Below are 21,225 nucleotides of genomic sequence, written 5' to 3' on the forward strand. Positions count from 1 at the left end.
AAGAGTTTTTATTTGCGCACAAAAAGATAAAGACTGATGGGTCGAGCAGTATGGGAGATTGGTTGCAGGCAGACAGATACATGGACTAATACACACGGCCGAACACATGATCTCCCCACGAGACCCCAAAAAGCAAAAGTAAAAACATGATTATGCTGACTCGGCAATCCCTGAGTCAAGAAAAGCTAGAGAAGCTGTCTTGCTGCGAGTTACTATGAATGAGTTGTTCACTTCCCCTGCCAGAGAGCAGACAGAATAGACCTCCTCTCCACTGATTTTTTTCCATCCTGCTGTCCTCAGGCGATGACTCCATGAGGATGTCCCATCTCAAGGTGGGCTCCGCCGCAGACATCCCTCTGGACATCGGAGAGTTCGACCTGAGCCAGCTGACCGCCTCCCTGACCACGCCTTCAGGCCGCGAGGAGCCCTGCCTGCTGAAGATGCTGCGAAACGGACATGTTGGTGAGTGTGGGTGTTTGGGGGAGGAATGGACAGGAAGGATCTCACCTTCCTAACCCCCTGTTGGTTTTTCTGCACAGGCATCTCATTTGTTCCCAAGGAGATCGGAGAGCACTTTGTGAACATCAAGAAGAACGGTCGTCATATTCCCAGCAGCCCCATTGCTGTCATGATCAACCAATCAGAGATCGGCGACGCCAGCCGTGTGCGTGTGAGTGGTCCGGGCCTCAGCGAGGCCAGGACCTTCGAGCCCGCCGAGTTCATCATCGACACCCGGGACGCAGGTACAGGACTCATTCAATACCTCATGTGTGGTTATTTGTCACATTTCATTGAAAATGTGTGGACTCGAATCAAACGTTTGATACTTTTAGACTAGACCTGGGCTTTAGAGGCAGAGTCATACTTTCTGCATCTGTGAGACTCTGCTTTGTTTCCTTTTACGCAAACATTGTAATCTACAAAGTCCCTGAGGGTCGCTGTTAACAACATTAATATAATTTGCAGCCAAATGTCTAGTCCTGACAAACACTGTGACATGGAGTATGGATCTGTAAAAAAAGCACAGAAATTATTTTTATAAAAATAATATATAGCTATTTTTTGGATGATCTTGCTTATTAATCTAATTATCAACGAATAATATGCTGTTAATCGTTTTAGCTCCGTTTTAATTCCTGCAAGATCTTCTTACATAGAATTGTTTATTATAATATCAAAATACTATATTATGATATATGATACAGCTTTTAGAAATCCGTTGTGATTTCATAATGGCCTAAAAAAATAAAAGATATTTAAAGGATAGATGCAGCAGACATTTATGTTGCTTAATATGATTAATATTTGTACCTACTGGTTTACAGTTGTTTAACTTTTCATCATGAACATATTAGTCCTTTTGAGAATTTTTAAATATACATGCAGACAAACAGGGACCCTCAATCGTGGTATGAATAGATCTGTGACAGCAATGATGCAGCTTGACTTTGGACTTGAATGCAAAGAATCAACTAACTTGTGACTTGGTCCCACTTCTGATTCCTGCACTCTTTTCACTTCCATACAGGCTATGGCGGCTTGAGCCTGTCCATCGAGGGGCCCAGTAAAGTTGACATCAACACAGAGGACCAGGAGGACGGCACCTGTAAGATCACCTACTGCCCCACGGAGCCAGGAAACTACATCATCAACATCAAGTTCGCTGACCAACATGTGCCAGGTGCTTACCTCAAAAACAGCAGAGACTGCAGAGCAGAGTGGAACTGAATGACTAACTCCATCCTTCATCATGTGTGTACAGGGAGTGCCTTCACTGTGAAGGTGACAGGGGAGGGCAGGATGAAGGAGAGCATCACCAGGAAGAGGAGAGCGGCTTCAGTGGCCAACGTGGGCAGCCAGTGTGACCTCAGCCTCAAGATCCCAGGTATGAACCATAATCTCTGCGGTCATGTCAACTGAATCTTACTTTACAGTTAGACACAGGTGGATGTGCAACTGATTGTGATTATTTCCCTGTTGGAAAACACTGACGTTGCTGAATTTGAGCATGTGCAATTTTCTACATGCCCTTAAAGCAGGGTCCCTTTGAAAAAAAGGACACATTTGTCCTCTTACACAATAACTAGTTTGATTAGAAAGCAAACACACCCTTCCTCAATTTAATACACACAGAGGTCTTGCTGAAACAGCTTGGTCTTGTGTCAGCAGTGACTTATGGTGAGTAACTTTAACTAATGTCAGCAGATTTTACAAAGATTCCTACGGAACCGACATCTACTGTAGCTAATGTAGCTAGTGACTATAGAGAAGTAATTACCACCATACAACCTCACTTCAATCGAACCACACAACAATCACAAATATTCATTTAAAGGTCCCATGTCATGGCCATTTCTACTGATCATAATTCCATTGTTGAGGTCTACTAGAATAGATTTACATTGTTCAATGTTCCAAACTCACATTGGTTTCTCATACAGCATCTCTGTATAGTATGTGTATTCACTCTGTCCTACACGGCTTGTTGGAGCTCCTGACCCCCCCCTCTCTATGAGCCCACTGTGCTCTGATTGGTCAGCTCGCCCACTCTGTTCTGATGAGTCTACCAAAGTTACAGCGGAACATCAGTGTTTATGTGTTACAATGGCGTTGGCAACCAGAAAATGACACCAGTAAGGACAAACGGATGTGGATGCTGCGTGGGGGGACGTTGCAGGGCTCGCTGCTGTGAGGAACAGAAAGTGTGAGCTGTGGTTGCTGCGTGGGGTCTGCGAGACTGTGAGACATCGCGAAAGTCAGCCTGAACTCAGCCTGAGCACCATGGACGCGGGAAGGGGGGGTGCTGAGGGGGCTGCACTAGCACCCCCCCCCAGCGCGTCACAGTTTCGCTGCAGAGAGAGTGTGTCTGAGGAGCTCCACCGATTGTACTTTGAGGGTTTGTGACTCTGCAGACCGTTTACATGCAGAACAACCTTCATAACACACAAGGGGACGGGTAATAACCGGAAAAGCATGACATGGGACCTTTAAGTAAAGTGTGTGTGTGTGTGTGTGTGTGTGTGTGTGTGTGTGTGTGTGTGTGTGTGTGTGTGTGTGTGTGTGTGTGTGTGTGTGTGTGTGTGTGTGTGTGTGTGTGTGTGTGTGTGTGTGTGTGTGTGTGTGTGTGTGTGTGTGTGTGTGTGTGTGTGTGTAGAGATCAGCATAGCGGACATGACGGCGCAGGTCACCAGCCCGTCTGGACAGGTGCACAAGGCTGACATCATGGAGGGGGAGAACAACACCTACTGCATCCGCTTCGTACCCACCGAGACCGGTGTGCACACCGTGTGTGTGAAATACAACGGTGTGCACGTGCCCGGGAGCCCGTTCCAGTTTACCGTCGGGCCCCTGGGAGAGGGCGGGGCTCACAAGGTCCGTGCTGGAGGGCCTGGGCTGGAGAGAGCAGAAGCTGGAGTACCAGGTTGGTGTGGAGCTGGATTATTAGTGTGTTGTTGTTGTTTTACACAGTGTAACTGACTGCTTTGGCCCCTGCGTTGTTTGCAGCTGAGTTCAGCATCTGGACGAGGGAGGCTGGTGCCGGGGGCCTCAGTATCGCTGTGGAGGGGCCGAGCAAGGCTGAAATTGCCTTTGAGGACCGCAAGGACGGCTCCAGTGGAGTGTCCTACATCGTGCAGGAGCCGGGTGAGGACAGGCGGGACAGAGTCAGGGCCGTGGGAAGTAGGGGTGCTGAGGGTGCTGCAGAACCCCCTGATGGAGGACAGGGAATCTGCACGTCCACAAGATTAAATGGAAATATAATACAAAAACAATGAATGTTCAGCCTTGATGTAACAACATTCATAATTAAGTAAAGATAACACCCTTTTCACCCCAGTTACATTTTCCATTTGCCCTGCACGATGGGTGATGAAAGTGGGGGATGTTGGCTTATCAGGCGCCCGCAGCTCAGAGAGAGAGATTTAAAAAAATAAAATAAACACTTTTATTTAGATTTTCAACAACACTTAAGCTTATTTACCACATTAGAGAGAGAAAAATGTCCCTTTTTTTTCTCACAGAGTTAAAAGCGAGCTCTGTGCTGCTTTTTCCCTCAGTGATTCATTGTCAAGATGGAGCAAAACATTTCCATGATCATTTCTTTGAATGCCATTTTTTGTTATGCCAAATCAAAACATATTCAATTACATTTGATGTAAAACTGAGAAAAGCACCTTCATATTTCCATTTTCGCATGCCCTATTACATTGTTGGTTTTATAATATTGAATGTCTCTCTGACTTGAACCCGCTCCCCTGCAGGAGACTACGAGGTGTCGATCCGTTTCAACGAGGAGCACATCCCCGACAGCCCCTTCCTCGTGCCCGTGGCCTCGCCCTCAGACGACGCCCGGCGCCTCACTGTTGCCAGTCTTCAGGTGAGGCTCTGAGACACACACACATCCATGGTCACACACACCAGGCCGCAGTGCACTGACTCCAATGCAGCAGCAGCAGATCAGAGCCTTTACTCTCCTCTTCACTGTATCAGATTAAACAAGTCTAGTTGTAAACACATTAATAGTGTGGAGTTGGGAACAATTTAATGTTTAAAATGAGCTGTCGAAGTTAAGGTGAAGCTTTAAGCAGAGTAGTGACTGTTAGCAGGCCAAGGTGCCGTAGAGCTGCTGCTGCTGCTGCATTGTGAGGCAGTGTGAGGGCTTCTGGGAAACAAGAGGACTGTGTGTGTTTCTCGTGCCTCATTCTAAAGGCTGCCAACAGCCTCCCCCTCTAAAGATAATACAGGGAGCTAAAGGGTTAAAGAGGTCTCACATGGGCTACTTTCCTCTCTTTCTGCTCTTTCTCATATATACAACTCTGTGGAATAAAGAGAGAGAATTCATTCAGTATACAAAAAAAAAAGAAACATCAAAAAATTAGAAATGATCAAATACCAAGTAAACCATCAATTTACGAAGTTAAAATCCTCCTAAATATCTCTCATAATATTAACTTACTGTGAGTATTTACATTTGATTTATTATCAATTATTTTCTTTCGGGTAATGGGCCTCTATATGCACTGAGTGTCTTCACCTGCGTGGACATATCCACAGAGCTGGGTGATGTGGCCTTAATCTGCTATCAAAATATAAATCATTTCATATCTCCATATAGGTATTTGTAAATACAATAAAAGAAAATAGCCTATATAACCACCTATTTTGAACATAATTGTATCAAGTGAAATGGTATTACAAACTAAATATCTAGCTCCATATATGCACAATTTATTGAGGGCATTGAACTGTAAAACAAGAACTCTAGACACAAAAATGCAATCTTCTAAATATGTTTCCTAAAATGATTTTACATTAGATACAATTTGAGTTGGTATGAGCTTGTTATCACACTAAAAGAGGCATTATTGCGTCTCACAATATGATTCCATTAGAGGCCGCTAATTATTTAGTTCTCTTCTGTTTCTGACACACACACACACACACACACACACACACACACACACACACACACACACACACACACACACACACACACACACACACACACCTACCTGCTGTCCGTCTCTGCACAGCCCTCCTCTTTAGCCCTGTTAGCATCCTGCAGGTAAGGTCAACAGTAGTAGAGATATGTTAATATGATGCTGTGGTGATCATGCATGGAGACAGTATTCAGTAACAGCGTACTGAGTATTGCGTATAGCAGGATCTGGTTGGTGTTAGATAATGGTGATACAGCGCTGAGTGTGTGAGTGTGTGTTGTCGAGCAGGAGTCGGGTCTGAAGGTGAACCAGCCAGCATCGTTTGCCGTCAGCCTGAACGGGGCGAAGGGTGTGATCGATGCCAAGGTGCACAGCCCGTCTGGAGCTCTGGAGGAATGCTGCGTTACTGAGATCGACCAAGGTAAAAGCGGGGACCACCTGAGCCCCTGCAGGGCTTATGGTCCATTTCCATTGCAGGGCCGCGCTCGGCTTAGTACGGTATAGTTTGGCCTTGGTAGGCCAGGCACACTTTATGCTGTGTTTCCTTTACAGTTTAGTAGCTGGGGCAGTAACTATAGTAACGCAGTGTAGGCGGAGCCGTGACGCCATCTTCAATGAGAACCACAAAACCAACATCAGCCGTTAGCTGTTAGCCCTCAGCGCTCACAGCTCCTCATATCTGTTCAGAAACTAGACAAGTACAAACCACAGACTGTCTGTGTCATGGAGAATACAGTCACTGCTTTATTTATGTCTGTATAGGCCGTTGTTGTGAGAGTGGACGGTCGGAGCATACAGCGTTAGCTTAGCCAAGCTCCATTTAGAAAACACGCATTTTAAAAGGTTTTTCGCCTGCCGTCTGTCTGCAGACTTGTCAAAGCATTAATTCGTGGTTCTTACTAACCGGTATCAGTATGTTGTTACTTCGGCATCATTTTGAAACGTGTATTACAATTAAATCACGGTCAAATATGTTCATCTTGCTGTAGTTGTAGCCCCCTTGCCAGCGATTCTCTCTCTAGTTTAGCATACTCAGCCCGACTCAGCCTGGTTGTTGGCCCGCTAAGAACCTCGATTTTATGGGGCCAGAAAAACTGTGAAATAGTACCCGCTAGCCGGTACTACGCCTAGTGGAAACGCAACCAAAAACGGGCCAAGCACGGCACGCTTAAACCGCGCTCCGCGCTGTAGTGGAAATGCGCCATAACATGGCTCCTGCATACATCAGGGACTGCCTTTCATGTTATTATAACCCTAAAAGGTCACACTCAGATCTTCCAATGCCTTTACCTAAATTGTTTCACAAGAAATATCCTTGAAAAGTAAAAACACTTTTTTTTATTTTTGGCACATTTTTTATTGTTTATGGTTTCGGATCTAACTCTTCCTTTTTTGTTTTCATAACTTGTATTTAACGATGTTTCTTACTCTTTATGTTTACTCATTGTTATTTTTTGTATGTATCATGTCTTGCTTTGTAAAGCACTTGGGCTGCATCTCGCATTAAAGGTGTAAATAAAGTTATTATTAATAATATAAAGGCAGATTTCAGGGAGAATATCATGTGTCTCACCTCTCTCCTCTAGACAAGTACGCAGTCCGCTTCATCCCCAGAGAGAACGGCCTCTACCTAATTGATGTGAAGTTCAATGGCAGTCACATCCCCGGCAGTCCGTTTAAGATCCGGGTCGGAGAGACGGGCCAGGCCGGAGACCCTGGCATGGTGTCGGCTTACGGAGCAGGACTGGAGGGAGGCACCACAGGTAACACACTGCCCCTCATCACACAACACAACACTAAACCTCCTGTTGTCCCCATAGTCACCTCCACTCCCCCTGCTCTGTCTCCAGGAACGGCATGTGAATTTGTGGTGAATACAAGCAAGGCGGGCCCCGGAGCGTTGGCTGTGACAATCGACGGGCCCTCCAAGGTGAAGATGGATTGTGTGGAGTGCCCCGAGGGCTACAGGGTCACATACACCCCCATGGCCCCTGGTAACTATCTAATTTCCATCAAATACGGCGGTCCTTACCACATCGGCGGAAGCCCCTTCAAAGCCAAGATCACAGGTGAGGAGTCTTTTCGATTTTTAGGCAAATTAATACATTTAAAACCTGCAAAAAAGATTTGAATTTAAATATCCCCGAAATGAACTTTCACTCCCCTCTCTGTCTTCCAGGTTCCAAGCTCGTGTCCAGCCACAGTATGCACGAAACCTCTTCAGTCATGGTGGACCCTCTGACCCGGGCCATCAGCTGTTCTCAGCCGGGGGCCCCCACCCAGTCAGACGCCAGCAAGGTGGTGGCCAAGGGCACGGGCCTGACCAAGGCCTACGTCGGCCAGAAAAACAGCTTCAGTGTCGACTGCAGCAAAGCAGGTGTGTGTGACTGTGTGGTTAACTAGTCATTTCATATGCTTTCCCCCCTCCCCAGGAATTATGTATTGGGACAGTGTTTTGTGTCTCAATCCTGAGCACAGACTGGAAATGAAGGGCACATGCTAGTATTTGGATCAGATCATTTGTGGGTGGAATTTTTTCTTGATATCCCTGAATGCAGAAACAAAAGTGCCATTCAATTGACCCAAAGACAATGTTATGGGACTCAAATTGAAAAGGTACTAGCTTAGAGTTGAGTTTAGAGTTGATTTTTATGGTCAAAAGTTGATATGACCTCAAAAAACACAATGAGCCCCTTCTAAAAAATAATAATTATGACAATTATTTTAGACAAAATGTAAGCAAACCGCAACTTTCCTGGTTGGTGGAGGAATACATCCAGTAAGTCTAGTTTAAAGAAAGGACATTGTTAAGCTGAGGGGAAATCATGAGATCATAGCGAACATGTGACTATATTTAGCCAACATATTTTCCCATCAAGACTCGAGGCACAAATAATATAAGGGAACAGTATCATGCTAACACAACGTTTAAAATGGTTTCAGTGTTTTAATTTATTTTCAGTCAGTATAGCGTTGAAGGAATTAGTAGTAAGACTTGGAAATGAGTTAGCATTTTAGCACTTATTTGGTTAACACAAGCTCAAGATACTTTCATGTTTTGTTCTTCAACATACAGTTTTTCAACAAAAATCCCACTAGTGAATATATGAAGCTTCTACTTGTCATAAAAACAGCAGTTGCTAACAAGTGGCTAAATGAGACTACTAAACGTCGTCACACGAGCATTAGCCAACTTTAGCTTAGTGGTGGTGTAACATTAGCTTTTTACTTTTGGCGATTGCATTAAGGCTTCATAAATCATTAAAGTTGTGTTAATATGTGGAGATTGTCATGCTGAACTAAACATGTTACATTTTATAAACTGAGTTTATTTCTGGAAAATGTCTAAATCCTATGGAATAATCCCATTGTGTTTCGTGGAGTGAGCCCTTGCGATGCTAATCTCCGGGTCGGCCTTTAACAATGTCACCATCCACTACTCAATACTAAGCTAATATTAATGTATTTATTTTTCTGTGTCCATCCACAGGGCGTAACATGCTCCTGGTTGGTGTGGATGGGCCCAAAGTCCCCTGTGAGGAGATCCTCGTGAAACATTTGGGCAGCCGCATGTACAACGTGAGCTACCAGCTGAAGGAGAAGGGAGAGTACATCCTGGTGGTGAAGTGGGGAGACGATCACATCCCCGGCAGCCCCTTCCACATTACTGTCTGAAAATCACAAATGTATACCACTGTTTAAAACAACTGAAATTCTATCTAGAGTCGAACCGATAATTGTTTACAAGTCCCTCCCATGTTACAAATTAAGATTTCTGGCTTTCTTGTGTGTCTTATCTTATTTTATAACATTTTTACCAACTACAAAATAAACCCTCGCATCAGTTTACCCTCGGCCAGATCTCTGTTTTTCAACAAGTTTTAACATCATGACTGAAACCCAGTCCAGGATTTCCCAAAGTCTTTATGGTCATTTCTTGTTCTTCTGCCAATCACTTCATTAAATAGAGTGAGGGAGGGATTACAAAAAGATGCACCTTTTTTATATTATGTTCAGCCATACAATTGTGCCTTATGTTTTATTTTTTCCATTTTCAGTCATGGACACAAGTTGAAATTAGCAGATTAGTCTGAATTGTGTACAGTGATAGGATAGCTTAGCTTAGCGTAGTGTAGCAGCAGTAGATTGTGAGCCCAGCGCTGGATGGAAGGTTACTGTTTACACTGGAGGAGCTACCCTTACACACATTAATAATGGATTCCCTATGAACAATGAGAGCACCTGAACCATAGTGTGTCAGAAGTAGGATTTGACATACCATGGCACACTTTGATCTAAGATCTTTAATTGTCAGATGAAACGCTCTGCACTGGTCCGGTCCACTTCAGCATGTGGTTTTCATGATGCTCTTCTACTAACCCCGTCGTTTTACCTGCTGCTAGCGTGATCCAGTTTTAGGCACTGCTGTTCTTAAAGCCGTAATATGGATTAGAATAGAAAGTAACATGCTTAGATTTAAGAAAAAGCCACATGTATGTGAACTAATTTAACTAAAGCTTACTCGTGGTTTATCTCACATGCTTTTTGTGTGTTTTAATGGGACACAACATGTGATCTGCATGTTCATTAAAAACGCTTTTGATACAGGAAGCCTCTGATTCAGATCAAGGTCAACATGATGTGTTAGTGGTGGTTCACCTTCGAGTATGGAGTAAATTAAAAGGTTAAAAAGGGAAGTACTTAAAAAGGTTGTGTTTGACAGAATGGCTGAAGATGATGTGCCAAATGTCGTGAAAACTCGAAGACCAAAAAGAGCCACTCCCCCCACCCCCCCAAAAAACACCCGACCCCCCCCCCCCCCCCCTTTATCTTTCCAGCTCGCTTTGTGCATAGTCTATCTTTCAGAACCAAAAAATGAATCTTGTCATAATAAATAAAAAAAGCTTTAAAAGTGTTTGTAAGACAGTATTTTCATACACAATAAAGTTGTCTAAGTATTTTTTTGTCAATGAAATGGCTGCTTCTTTCTTTAACATTTCCATCAAAGCCCTATTCTGCTGATGTTCAGGTGTATATCTGTATGTAGTGTCTCTACTTTAAAGAGTCCTCCTGCTGATGTTCAGGTGTATATCAGTATGTAGTGTTTCTACTTTAAAGAGTCCTCTCCTGCTGATTTTCAGGTGTATATCAGTATGTAGTGTCTCTACTGGGACATGTCTCCATGCTTTAATGTTCAAAAAGCTCTTTATTTTTCTCATACTGCCTGTGCTGCAGCACCTCTTTTCACCCTCGGTCTGAAACCAGAGCCCAGTCTGCTCTGATTGGTTAGCTGGCCGTCTCTGTTATGATTGGTCAACCGCTTAGAGATTTCCCGACCCTTAGACTATCACGTACAATGTGTTGGAACACTAGCCAGTAACGTGTACAAAAACCTACAGGAAAGGCAGAACGATAAAAAGCAGAATAGGGCCCCTTTAAATAAATGAATTAATTTATTAAAATTCCAAATCATGCAAAACAGATGAATTATACATTTGAAAAAAGGTCCCATAGTAGTGTGTGAAACCTGTCATTTCTTAATTGTTCAGTGTTTCTCTCTGAATGTTCTCAACATTAACTGTGGTGAATCACAGAGTAAGAATGAGAGTAATGTGTGAATTACAACGTAAAGTCTGAACCAGTCTGCAGCCAACGCCCTTCCTGGAAAACTCCAGCTCCTTATTAGGCCTGACTCTCCTCCTCCAGAGGCCGCTGCAGGAGCAGGAATCTAACCTGACACAGCAGAGTTCACAGCAATGTTTATTCTGAGCTTTGAGTAGGCGTGCCTTCTTTATGCTGCCATAATATTGAATTGCATAACTTAGACCAACCTTCTTTACCCAAGAGTCTTTGTCTAAAAGCCACAGGAAGTAACTACATAGTGTATACTAAATTAACTATTCAACTACAGAGTAATTTCTCATGTCATTCTTGAACTGGTGTTTTTCATAAAGATTAATAAAGAAATCTCTGTAAATGAGGTTGATACCGATTACAGCAATATTACATCATTCTCAGCAGCTGCTTTTATCCTAATACTTCCATCTATGGTCAGTTGCTGGTTTTGGATCATTCAAACGCCCCAGAATGATGCAGTGGCAGATTGTAAATGTCTGAGGGGTATAGGTCCAGGTGGAAAAAGAAAAAAAAAAAACTTTCAAAAGAGAAGGCATTATGTACAAACTGTTAAATTAATTGTTGAAAGTTTTGGTTGATTTTAATATGAAATAGACATCCATAATTAATTATTACCGTTTAAAGGACATTACTTAACATTGCAATGTGGCTCTTCAACAACTAAAACAGTCATCAACTGTTTAAAAATAGAGATGTCTAATTAAAAAAAGATAATGCCAAAGGTTTATCCCAACCAGATACAGAGGTCTGGGTCTAGACCTGAATTTCCTAAAATCTTAGAAAAAAGCCTATGAGCCACCTCTCAGTCAAGTTTAGTTTAGTTTATTGTATTTGGTTTAGTTGTCAGGGACCATGTCAAATAACATACATCTCCTGGGCAGGTCAACACAAAATACAGCATATAATTCCATCACAACATTGTATCACATGATAACAACATATTTCATACACATGCGCTAAAACTAATAAACTTCACATAAAAGGGCACTAAACAGGGCAATTTATCAGGTTTGTTCCAATGGAAGGGCACTGTGGATGGCACTATTCTCTAAAAGAAGGGCCCTTTGCGAAGTTTTATGCTCCACAGAATTATCCAAGAGGTCTGCTTTTTTGAATGGGGGGACTATAAATGTGTACTTTTAACATAATTTGTATCATAAACATAAACTTTAAATCTGAAGAAACGCTGTCAGGCCTTTTTCACTTCTCAAAGAAGAAAAGCATGTGCTACTAATCGTATTAACTTGGTTATGTTAGATTCAAGTGTGTTGCCAGTTTCATAGTGTGTGCCATGAACATTAACCACTAGTGAAGCAGCTAAATGGAACCCAGCCATTATTTATTGTTTTATTTACATGGGTGGGGGAAGATATAAGTAAAAGTAGAACCAAAGTGAAGGAATACTCTTGTCCTGCAAAAAGGACAAAAGTATTAGCATCAAAATATACTTTTAGAATCAACATTAAAAGTACTCATTTTGCAGAATGGCCCATTTTCAGAATTATATATGGCCTACTCACAGCATTTCGTGTTGTAGTCACAAAATGTATCTATTGATTCGTGTCAACACGATTTCCCCCTTTTTTTCGTGTCACACAGAACGATTTTAAAAGCAATTTAAATAATAACAAATTAGAAGGAAAAAAAGATTTTAAAAAATACAGATTTCAGTATCCTGAGGCTCTGAGCCACATTTCTTTTCCTCACTGACGGCAAAAAAAGTCAGACATTTTACAATTTAAAATAAAAACAATAATCGTGGCTTGATATTGAGTAAGAAAATGTTTTTATGAACAACACAGCTTCTGGTCTTCCAAGACCCGACCGGACAAAAAGACGTGGTGCAGGCACGAAACGTACTACCAATAGAAATACATTGCTTTTTTTTTTTTTTATAAAAGGGGGAAATCGTGTTGGTGAACACGAATCAATAGATTACATTAATTTCGTGACTATAACACGAAATGCCGTGAGACTGGGTTGGCCTACATGTTTTATATTGTAGTGATCACTAATTAATTAACATAATTTACTCATGGAACTACAGGTTGGGGGTATTGTTTATAAATAGTTGCTTTATTACTGCTGGAAAGCTTGTGAATTTACTCCAGGTGTAACTAAAGTCTAATTTAAGTGTTGATTATATTTCACATCATTAACCCAAATCTGTAAAGTAACTAAAGGTAGCCTATTAAATAAATGTACTGGGCTAAAAGTACACAATTTACCTCTGAATCTTAGTGAAGTAGAAGTACAAAGTGAGCATTAAATGGAAATACTCATGTAAAGTACAAGTACCTCAAACTTGAATACTTAAGAACATTAGGCTACTTGAGTAAATGTACTTAGTTACTTTATACGGTATACAGCTGCATGGGTTTCATACTTTGGCACGTTAAAAAGTCGTGAAAAAGACTGGTAGTAATCCATTAAATAGGCTTTAGCTCCACACTGCGTATTTCGGTGCACTTGGATACCACATAATTATTCTGTGTAGAAGATAAAGAAGCAGTGGACTCTTTCCAGAAGGAAAATGCGCAGTTCCACCGAGGAGGAGGACGCTCGTAGTTCTGAAGGTGTGCCAAGAAACGTCCTCCGGATGTGCCGCAGCTACACCCACTCCCACTCCTGCTCCCTGCTCCACAGCAGCTGCTTTACACTCTTTTCAACTCGTTTGTCTTTTCAAAGGTAAGACTTATACAATTACTTTAACGTTAAGCTTGAAGAACTATTTATTCCCCTTTGTAATCGCGTGCGTTTTAGACGCGTGCAAGATTTTAAAAAAAAAAGCCGCGAAGTTTTATGTCGTTATCAGCTTTGAGAGGTTATGGCCAGACAGTGGCTGAGGTGTAGCAGGGAATAACAAAGGGCGGGACGGAGTAAGCTACTTCAAATGTTGCCTTCACTGTGGGCGCTGTGTCCGTCCACTCGGTTTCTGTTTGTTCCGGTGCTGTAATGTAACCAAGTACATTCACTCGAGTACTCTACTAAGTAAAACATTTTAATTGTATTTTTAGATGTTGCTACTTTATACTTTTACTTCACTACACTTTGTAGGAAAATGTTGGACTTCTTCCTCCACTACATTTATTTTACATAGCAGTGGTGGAAGAAGTAGTCAGAAGTCAGATATTTAACACAAGTAAAAGTGGAAATAATACAGTGGAAAAATACTCTGTTATAAGTAAAAGTCCTGCATAGAAAATCGTATCTTGGTAAAAGTATGCAAGTATGTGCATGAAAATATACATAAAGTAGAAAGTCAAATTCGTAATTATTGTGTGTAATATCCAATTTTAGAATTATATATATATATTAATTTACTGAATTATGATTATCCATGCATTAATGACATTATATACTGCTGCTACCCATGTAGTGTAGACATGAATTCAAATAAACCCCACTTGGTGGTTAAAAATAGCCATTTTGCATTACGCATACTTCTGGTAAAGTATTTTTTTATGCTAATACTTTTTTACTTTTACTGAAGTACAATTTTGGATGCTGGACTTTTACTTGTAACTGAGTATTTTTACACTGTAGTATTTCTACTTTTACCTTAGTAAATAATGTGAGTAGTTCTTCCACCTCCCGTTTTCTACTTATCTGTTTCTACATATCTATCTGATCCTATATCTGTCCCTTGGTCTGTCTGCAGATGTCTTTGAGAGAGAAAAGTGACGAGGAGCTCAGCAAGTTGCTCTCTGAGTATGGCATCAAACATGGACCTATAGTCGGTAAGAACGTTCCCACATTACTGACATAATGATGTTTAACTAGTGGTAAGTGTTGGAGGGAGAACTGTTATTATACCATTATGATAATTGTGATAGAGAAAAAAAGATGATGGCATACAGAAACAATGACAGCCTAAATGAGTTCACTGTACATTGCACAGACCAAAATAGTATTCACAGTTTTCACAACAATGTTTAACATATTTTTCTAGTTGCTCATGTTTTTGCTTACCTTTTGAGTAATCATCTGTTTTATTCCCTAAACTACATCTAATTAAAGATTAGATATAATCAAACTCCTAATCCATATTCATAAAACACATATTCACTTGACTTTTTCACATGATGAACCACTTTAATCAAAATTTGCGGTCGGATAATCCAAAAATCAGCTCCTATCGTCTATCCCTTGACCTCTGAGTGAAACGTCATGGGGTTAAGGGATAGTGGATTGGAGAATTCAAAAGGATTTAGGAGAAGAGACTGCGGTACTTTAGAGAATCCGACTGCACTTTCACTATCCAACGTGTTTAGGATGCGCCAGCGGACGTCATAAATGTGCGTCTGCTGCTGTGGGGAAACTATGGAAACTACAGTTTTCTATACAGCGGACTACAACATGGATGTTTAATAAGAAGGAGGGACTACTGTAAACACATCTAGAGACTGCACCGTGCTCTGATGCTGTTGCTTTATGCTTTATGAACGTGGACAACAGAGAAACATATTCTTCATGACCAAAGTTGGAATTTAAATAAAAAAGGAAAGTGAAACTTCTGCTCGTCACCCTCTCCCTCCGATCCACATTAATACAAATGATCCCAATACGTATGATTGTATGAAAATATCTTAAAATCAATACAAATGTATTTATTATAAACGTTAGTCCTTAACATCTATCACTGTGTATATCACCATTCAAACATATTTTAAAAGTTGAACAAACCCCACACAGCTCAGTGAAATGTTGACTTTATTTGATCATTTCAGTAAAAACTAACGTTCATATTTCTCTTTTTGATTATAATACTGATGAATGTTAAAAAAAAAAGCACTTTAGCAACTTACCGCATACGTTTTAAAATGCTTATGCACCGTAACTTTCATGATATCATTTCTCGGTCATAATCGGTTGTTTCCGTGAACGGCCGACTTTTGTGACGGCAAATGCTGCGGCTGCAAGGCATTGTGGGGCAGCATTTTCTCCTCTCCTTTCGGTAAGGGAGATCCAGTGGTTCCTAAGCTAAAGGAGGTTATAAAGAAAGTTTGAAACCTCCTTTCCTATCATCTAGACTCTAGAGAATTCGAACAGCACTTATCATGGCTGCCACAGAGGGACTTCCGGGTCATTTCACTCCATTAGGAAGGTTCCTAAGCCAAATGGACTATTCGGCTGCAACCTAAATCTATATATTCCTCCAAAGTCGATGCAGAGAAGTAATATTGTGTACATTTCTGTAATGTGTGTGTGTGTGTGTGTGTGTGTGTGTGTGTGTGTGTGTGTGTGTGTGTGTGTGTGTGTGTGTGTGTGTGTGTGTGTGTGTGTGTGTGTGTGTGTGTGTGTGTGTGTGTGTGTGTGTGTGTGTGTGTGTGTGTGTGTGTGTGTGTGTGTGTGTGTGTGTGTGTGTGTGTGTGTGTGTGTGTGTGTGTGTGTGTGTGTGTGTGTATAGACTCTACAAGGAAGCTGTATGAGAAGAAGCTTGAGAAGGCCATGCAGGACGCTCCGGTGGAAGTACCCTCGCCTGATAAGACGTTCTACAGAGAGGAGGGTATGCCGTTTGTCACTGGATTCATATTTATTTGTGGGACAACGGAGTCGATGATGATGGTTGGCACCAGAACATTTAGGGATTTTAAAGAAGCAGGTGGATAGTGGTGTGGGGGTTTTGATGTTTTGCATGGCAATATTGAATTGAGCTCTAATTATTGGAATTTTTATTGTATAAATGATTAATATGCACAGACAAATGTAACTTTCTTTTGGTGAGGTCAGCGGAATTAGCAAGAAGTTAGTCAAAACAAATAGAGATATAAAGAAAAGAATAATGCTCTGGATTGTTATTGCAATACACAGCACGGACGCATAATAATTCAAATCGTTGGGCTGCCGGTGATTCTTGTTATACATCCTTAGTCGGGCACCAACCGATGGTTATCTTTGTTATTGATTTCATTTTCCTCAATATAAGTGTCCTTGGGCAAGATACCAAACTACACTATCACTCATGTAGGCATGTCTACAGTATTCACACGCTTGTAAGTCGCTTTGGATAAAAAGGGTCAGCTAATAACATGTAAATGTATTATTCTTCATCTTATCCTTAAACTTTAAAAATCAGTAGAGTCGATAAATCTGTGCCAAATTATAATTATGAGTCTTTTCATTCTTTACAGCGGAGGAAGTAACCTACATCACATACCACCACAGCCCGGTGAGTCCTGATGTCCCATCATCCCTCTGGGTCTGATTCCTCTGTCACTGCAAATAATCTCACAAACTTCTGCTTTCATTTCACAGGTCAGACAAGAAGTGAATTCTGATGTGTGAGTAGAGTCTTTACAACACACACACACACACACACACACACACACACACACACACACACACACACACACACACACACACACACACACACACACACACACACACACACACACACACACACACACACACACACACACACACACGTGCATACCATGGATACATCACTTCAGGGGACATTACATTGACTTACATGCATTTCCTGGAGACTTATCCTAACCTTAACCATAACCAACACATGCCTAACCCTAACCCTTACCTTACTCTTACCCTAACCCTAAACATCACCCTAAACCTAACCAAGTCTTCACCCTAAAATTAATGATTCCCCTCATGGGGACCTCCATGTTGTCCCCATAAGGGAGGCGAGTCCCCACACGTGACTGTGTAAACAGATTTAGCTCCCAACAAGTATAGTAATGCTAGGCCACACACACACGCCAAAAAAACCTGATGAGCCTGTGAGGTGGTACAAACCAGTTTATCAGTAACCCCCTGTTACTGTGTGTGGCTGTTTAAGAACTTCCAGAACACCTGCCGGTCCCAGGTTGTTTGTCAGTTAGTTCATTGAATGTGTTCATCATGAAATTTCATATTTGAATGATGACAAGTGGAAGGACGATATCCACATACCAACATCACTTTTAGGATTTGTGAAGCGTAAATGCAATATCAAGTAAAAAGCTAAAGTAATGTTCTAAACAAACACTACATTATAGTCTCATGGCTGCACCGTAAAGCTAATGGCAGCTAATGTTTCATTTGTTAGCAACTGCTGTTTTTTTAAAGAAAAATATTTAGCTCATCTTTAGGTTCATAGCAGTATGTAGTGTCTCTACTTTAAAGAGTCCTCTCCTGCTGATGTTCAGGGGCCGTATTCACAAAGGATCTTAGGGCTAAAAGTAGCTCCTAACTGGCGAATTTAGGAGAAACTCCTAAACATAATGGGCGTGTCAGTCTTAAATTTAGGACTCCTAATTGTATTCACTAAGAGCAATTCACAAAGTATTTTAGGCCTAAAAGTAGCACCTAAGTTTAGGAGAGCTTAAAAGTCCTCGAGAGGACTCCTAACTCAGTAAGACCTACTGAGTTAGGATCAGAAAATGGCTGCGAGACGAAATGTTTTGGAGACAATGGAAGACTGTGAATTGATCAAGAGATATAGGCAAAATCGTGAGGGTATCAAACTTGTTGTGGAATTAGTGCAGGATGCAATAACATCCCCGACTAACAGGAATAACCCGATTAGTCCGGAAATAAAATGTTTGGCAACACTACGATATTTAGCAACAGGGAAAATTCAACTTTGCAATGCCGACGATTTAGGAATATCGCAACCATCAGTCAGCCGTGCCATAAACCAAACCATCAACACGCTCTCTAGACCACATATCATCGAACAGTTTATCCGGTTTCCTTTGGACAATCAACAACTACACAGGATCAAAGCCAACTTCATGGCAATTGCAGGTATGCCCGGTGTGGTCGGTGCTATTGACGGGACGCACATAAAAATAATTGCGCCCTCAAAAGATGAGGACGTGTTCGTCAATAGAAAGAAAGTACATTCCATCAACACGCAGATTGTTTTCATTTATCATGATAGGGGGGCTTTAACGGCGGTATGGGCTGTTATTGAAAGTGTTTAAGTGCTGGAAATATGCTCATTGGATAATAGTTTGCAGGGTGCTTTTAATTGCCTCCTTGATTTAATGCTATTTACGTATTTTTATTGTTTGCTCTCTCTCTTTAACGTGCATATACAACGTCATTATCGTGGTCTGCACAAACTTCTGATCATGCGTGTATTCTGCTAACTGCACTGTCCATAACTATTTGATAGGAATACATTTCTAGCCTAGGCTATTTCCTTGTTTTTTGGTGATTTAGTGGGCTCGTTTGTGGGATGTTGCGGATGAGTTTCACCGAGACCGCCTGCTCTGAACAACCAATCACCGTACTGACCGCTTCTAAACTCATGCACGAGAATCGACGTAATCCATAGCAACGGCGCGTCACTCTTAGCTCACTCTTAGTGATTTATCCTTAATATGAGTAGGTCTCAGCGGCTTTGTGAATAACTTTTAAGAAAAAACTCCTACGTAAAATGTTTTAGCGCGAGTTAGGAGCACTCCTAGCGGTAAGATAAAATGCTTTGTGAATACGGCCCCAGGTGTATATCAGTATGTCGTGTCTCTACCGGGACATGTCTCCATGATTTAATGTTCAAAAAGCTCTTTATTGTTCTCATACTGCCTGTGCTGGAGCACCTCTTTTCACCCTCTGTCTGAAACCAGAGCCCAGTCTGCTCTGATTGGTTTGCTGGCCAGCTCTAGTGTAATTGGTCGACCGCGTAGAGATGAGTGGGAAATGTCCCGCCCCTTAGCATATTACGTACAATGTCTTGGAGCGCTAGCCGAATAGGTATAATAGGAACTCTTTAAGATCTTCAGACATTCACCAGTGGTCAACTACTGACGCATTTCATCTCGTAGAACAAAAACAATATATTTTTAGCATGAGTGAATGACAGGTCTTATTTCAGGCATCTAACCATAAACACGTTCAAAAAACCGTTGACTTCAAGAAAAGGTAACTGGAAGTGGTGAAATGCTGACTTGTTTCTATGTTGGCGGACCCATTCCTGCACCACTCTATTGCCTAATTGAAATGTAATTGTTAAATGTTTCTCCACTCAGTGTGAAACGTAGAGGCACCGCTGAGCCAGATAAAGAGGAGGAACCGCTCCAATACACAGAGTAAGTCTATGGTCTAAAAACGAGTGCTGTATTTGGGCAAACAGCTTCAACGCCCGCTCTAAATGTTTTCCTCCCTCTGTGCGTCAGGCCCCCTGTCCAGATCAGTAAGAGAACAGCCAATCACAGCGCAGCACCACAAATCAAGGAGCCTAAGAGGGAGTTGGGCTGCAGCGTGTGGAAGGGGGTCCGGCTGCTGCTGCTGCTAGCCGTGTTAGCAGCAACAGTCTACTACGCATACTGCCGGGTGGTCAACAATGAAGAGGATCCTTTTGGGATTCAATGATCGGATGTTATCATGTCATTTCTTCTCCAATAGTGTCAGCAGTAGAGAGAGTGACCACATGCCTTAAAGGCAGGAACATTCTAGTTCTCTGTGTCACTAAGTCAGTGAAATGAACAAAACCAGACAGAGTATGATCTGTGTAGGAAGAGCCTTTTGGGAGGGGGGCTATCAGACTCCCCTCCCCCTGACCAACAACAAATTATTGTTTTCAATCATTTGTCTTTTATAATAAATATATATTTTTATTGAAATGGTGTCCCTCAATCATGTTTAGTTCAATTACTGCATTTCTGAATGTAGCGGTGTCATTTTGGTGGTGAAGGTTTTATTTGTAGCATTGATTGGTCCAAAATGTGAGCAGATTGCCTGTCAATCATACAGGTCATATTGTTTGTGCTTTGTTAGGTATTTGACAATGCCTAAAAAATATCTCTGTTCGATCCAAATATCCCACAATTAAAATATTTTAATAGCTTTTAGTACACTTTGTGGATGTTTTGTCTTTTTCTTGCCTAAGTTTGTTTGTTCTTTTTACCTGCACCTTTAGATTTTCATTGAAATGTGTACTTCTGTCCTACAAAGGCAGTGCACAATTTCTCCAGTGTAACGAGAGACACTTCCAAAAACCATACCACGTCTGAAAACCATAGCTTGCAACAATATGTTGTTCACTGGTGGTCGAGGTGACCCAAAAACATAACTCGAGAAGCAGACCCACAAATCTGACTGTTCCTGCTCTCATTTCTGGCTATTTTTTAATTAAATGTGAACACCAAGCCTGTTCCTCCAAGAATACACACACACACACACACTGAAGTATATATTG

The 21,225-nt window shown here is 41.6% G+C and overlaps 2 protein-coding genes across 5 annotated transcripts in view; both read left to right on the forward strand.

Annotated features, from left to right (window-relative positions):
• Positions 1-9,287, forward strand: part of flna (filamin A, alpha (actin binding protein 280)) — a 65,258-nt gene extending 55,971 nt beyond the window's left edge. For all 4 annotated transcript variants that reach the window (XM_079674869.1, XM_079674871.1, XM_079674870.1 and 1 more), the window contains 12 exons: positions 301-462; positions 540-743; positions 1,529-1,681; positions 1,763-1,885; positions 3,155-3,421; positions 3,505-3,642; positions 4,260-4,375; positions 5,727-5,859; positions 7,025-7,201; positions 7,289-7,507; positions 7,618-7,815; positions 8,929-9,287. In XM_079674869.1, coding sequence (XP_079530995.1) covers positions 301-462; positions 540-743; positions 1,529-1,681; positions 1,763-1,885; positions 3,155-3,421; positions 3,505-3,642; positions 4,260-4,375; positions 5,727-5,859; positions 7,025-7,201; positions 7,289-7,507; positions 7,618-7,815; positions 8,929-9,113 — 2,075 coding nt within the window. In that variant the 3' untranslated portion in view covers positions 9,114-9,287. The remainder of the gene's footprint in view (positions 1-300; positions 463-539; positions 744-1,528; positions 1,682-1,762; positions 1,886-3,154; positions 3,422-3,504; positions 3,643-4,259; positions 4,376-5,726; positions 5,860-7,024; positions 7,202-7,288; positions 7,508-7,617; positions 7,816-8,928) is intronic.
• A 4,330-nt stretch (positions 9,288-13,617) lies between these two features.
• emd (emerin) lies at positions 13,618-20,883 on the forward strand. The gene is made up of 7 exons (XM_079676070.1): positions 13,618-13,763; positions 14,737-14,815; positions 16,486-16,584; positions 17,210-17,247; positions 17,334-17,359; positions 20,057-20,116; positions 20,204-20,883. The coding sequence occupies exons 2-7, from the start codon at positions 14,737-14,739 to the stop codon at positions 20,397-20,399; spliced, it is 498 nt and encodes a 165-aa protein (XP_079532196.1). The 5' UTR covers positions 13,618-13,763; the 3' UTR covers positions 20,400-20,883.
• The last annotated feature ends 342 nt before the right edge of the window (positions 20,884-21,225 follow it).

The sequence above is a fragment of the Notothenia rossii genome (genome assembly GCF_949606895.1).
Source record: "Notothenia rossii genome assembly, chromosome: 4".
NCBI classification, from domain to species: Eukaryota; Metazoa; Chordata; class Actinopteri; order Perciformes; family Nototheniidae; genus Notothenia; species Notothenia rossii.

Coding starts and splice junctions, on each gene's coding strand:
- emd (XM_079676070.1), top strand. CDS start 14,737: ATGTCTTTGAGAGAGAAAAGTGACGAGGAGCTCAGCAAGTTGCTCTCT. Junction 16,585..17,209: donor GACGTTCTACAGAGAGGAGG/GTATGCCGTTTG, acceptor CATTCTTTACAG/CGGAGGAAGTAACCTACATC. Junction 20,117..20,203: donor GAACCGCTCCAATACACAGA/GTAAGTCTATGG, acceptor TCTGTGCGTCAG/GCCCCCTGTCCAGATCAGTA.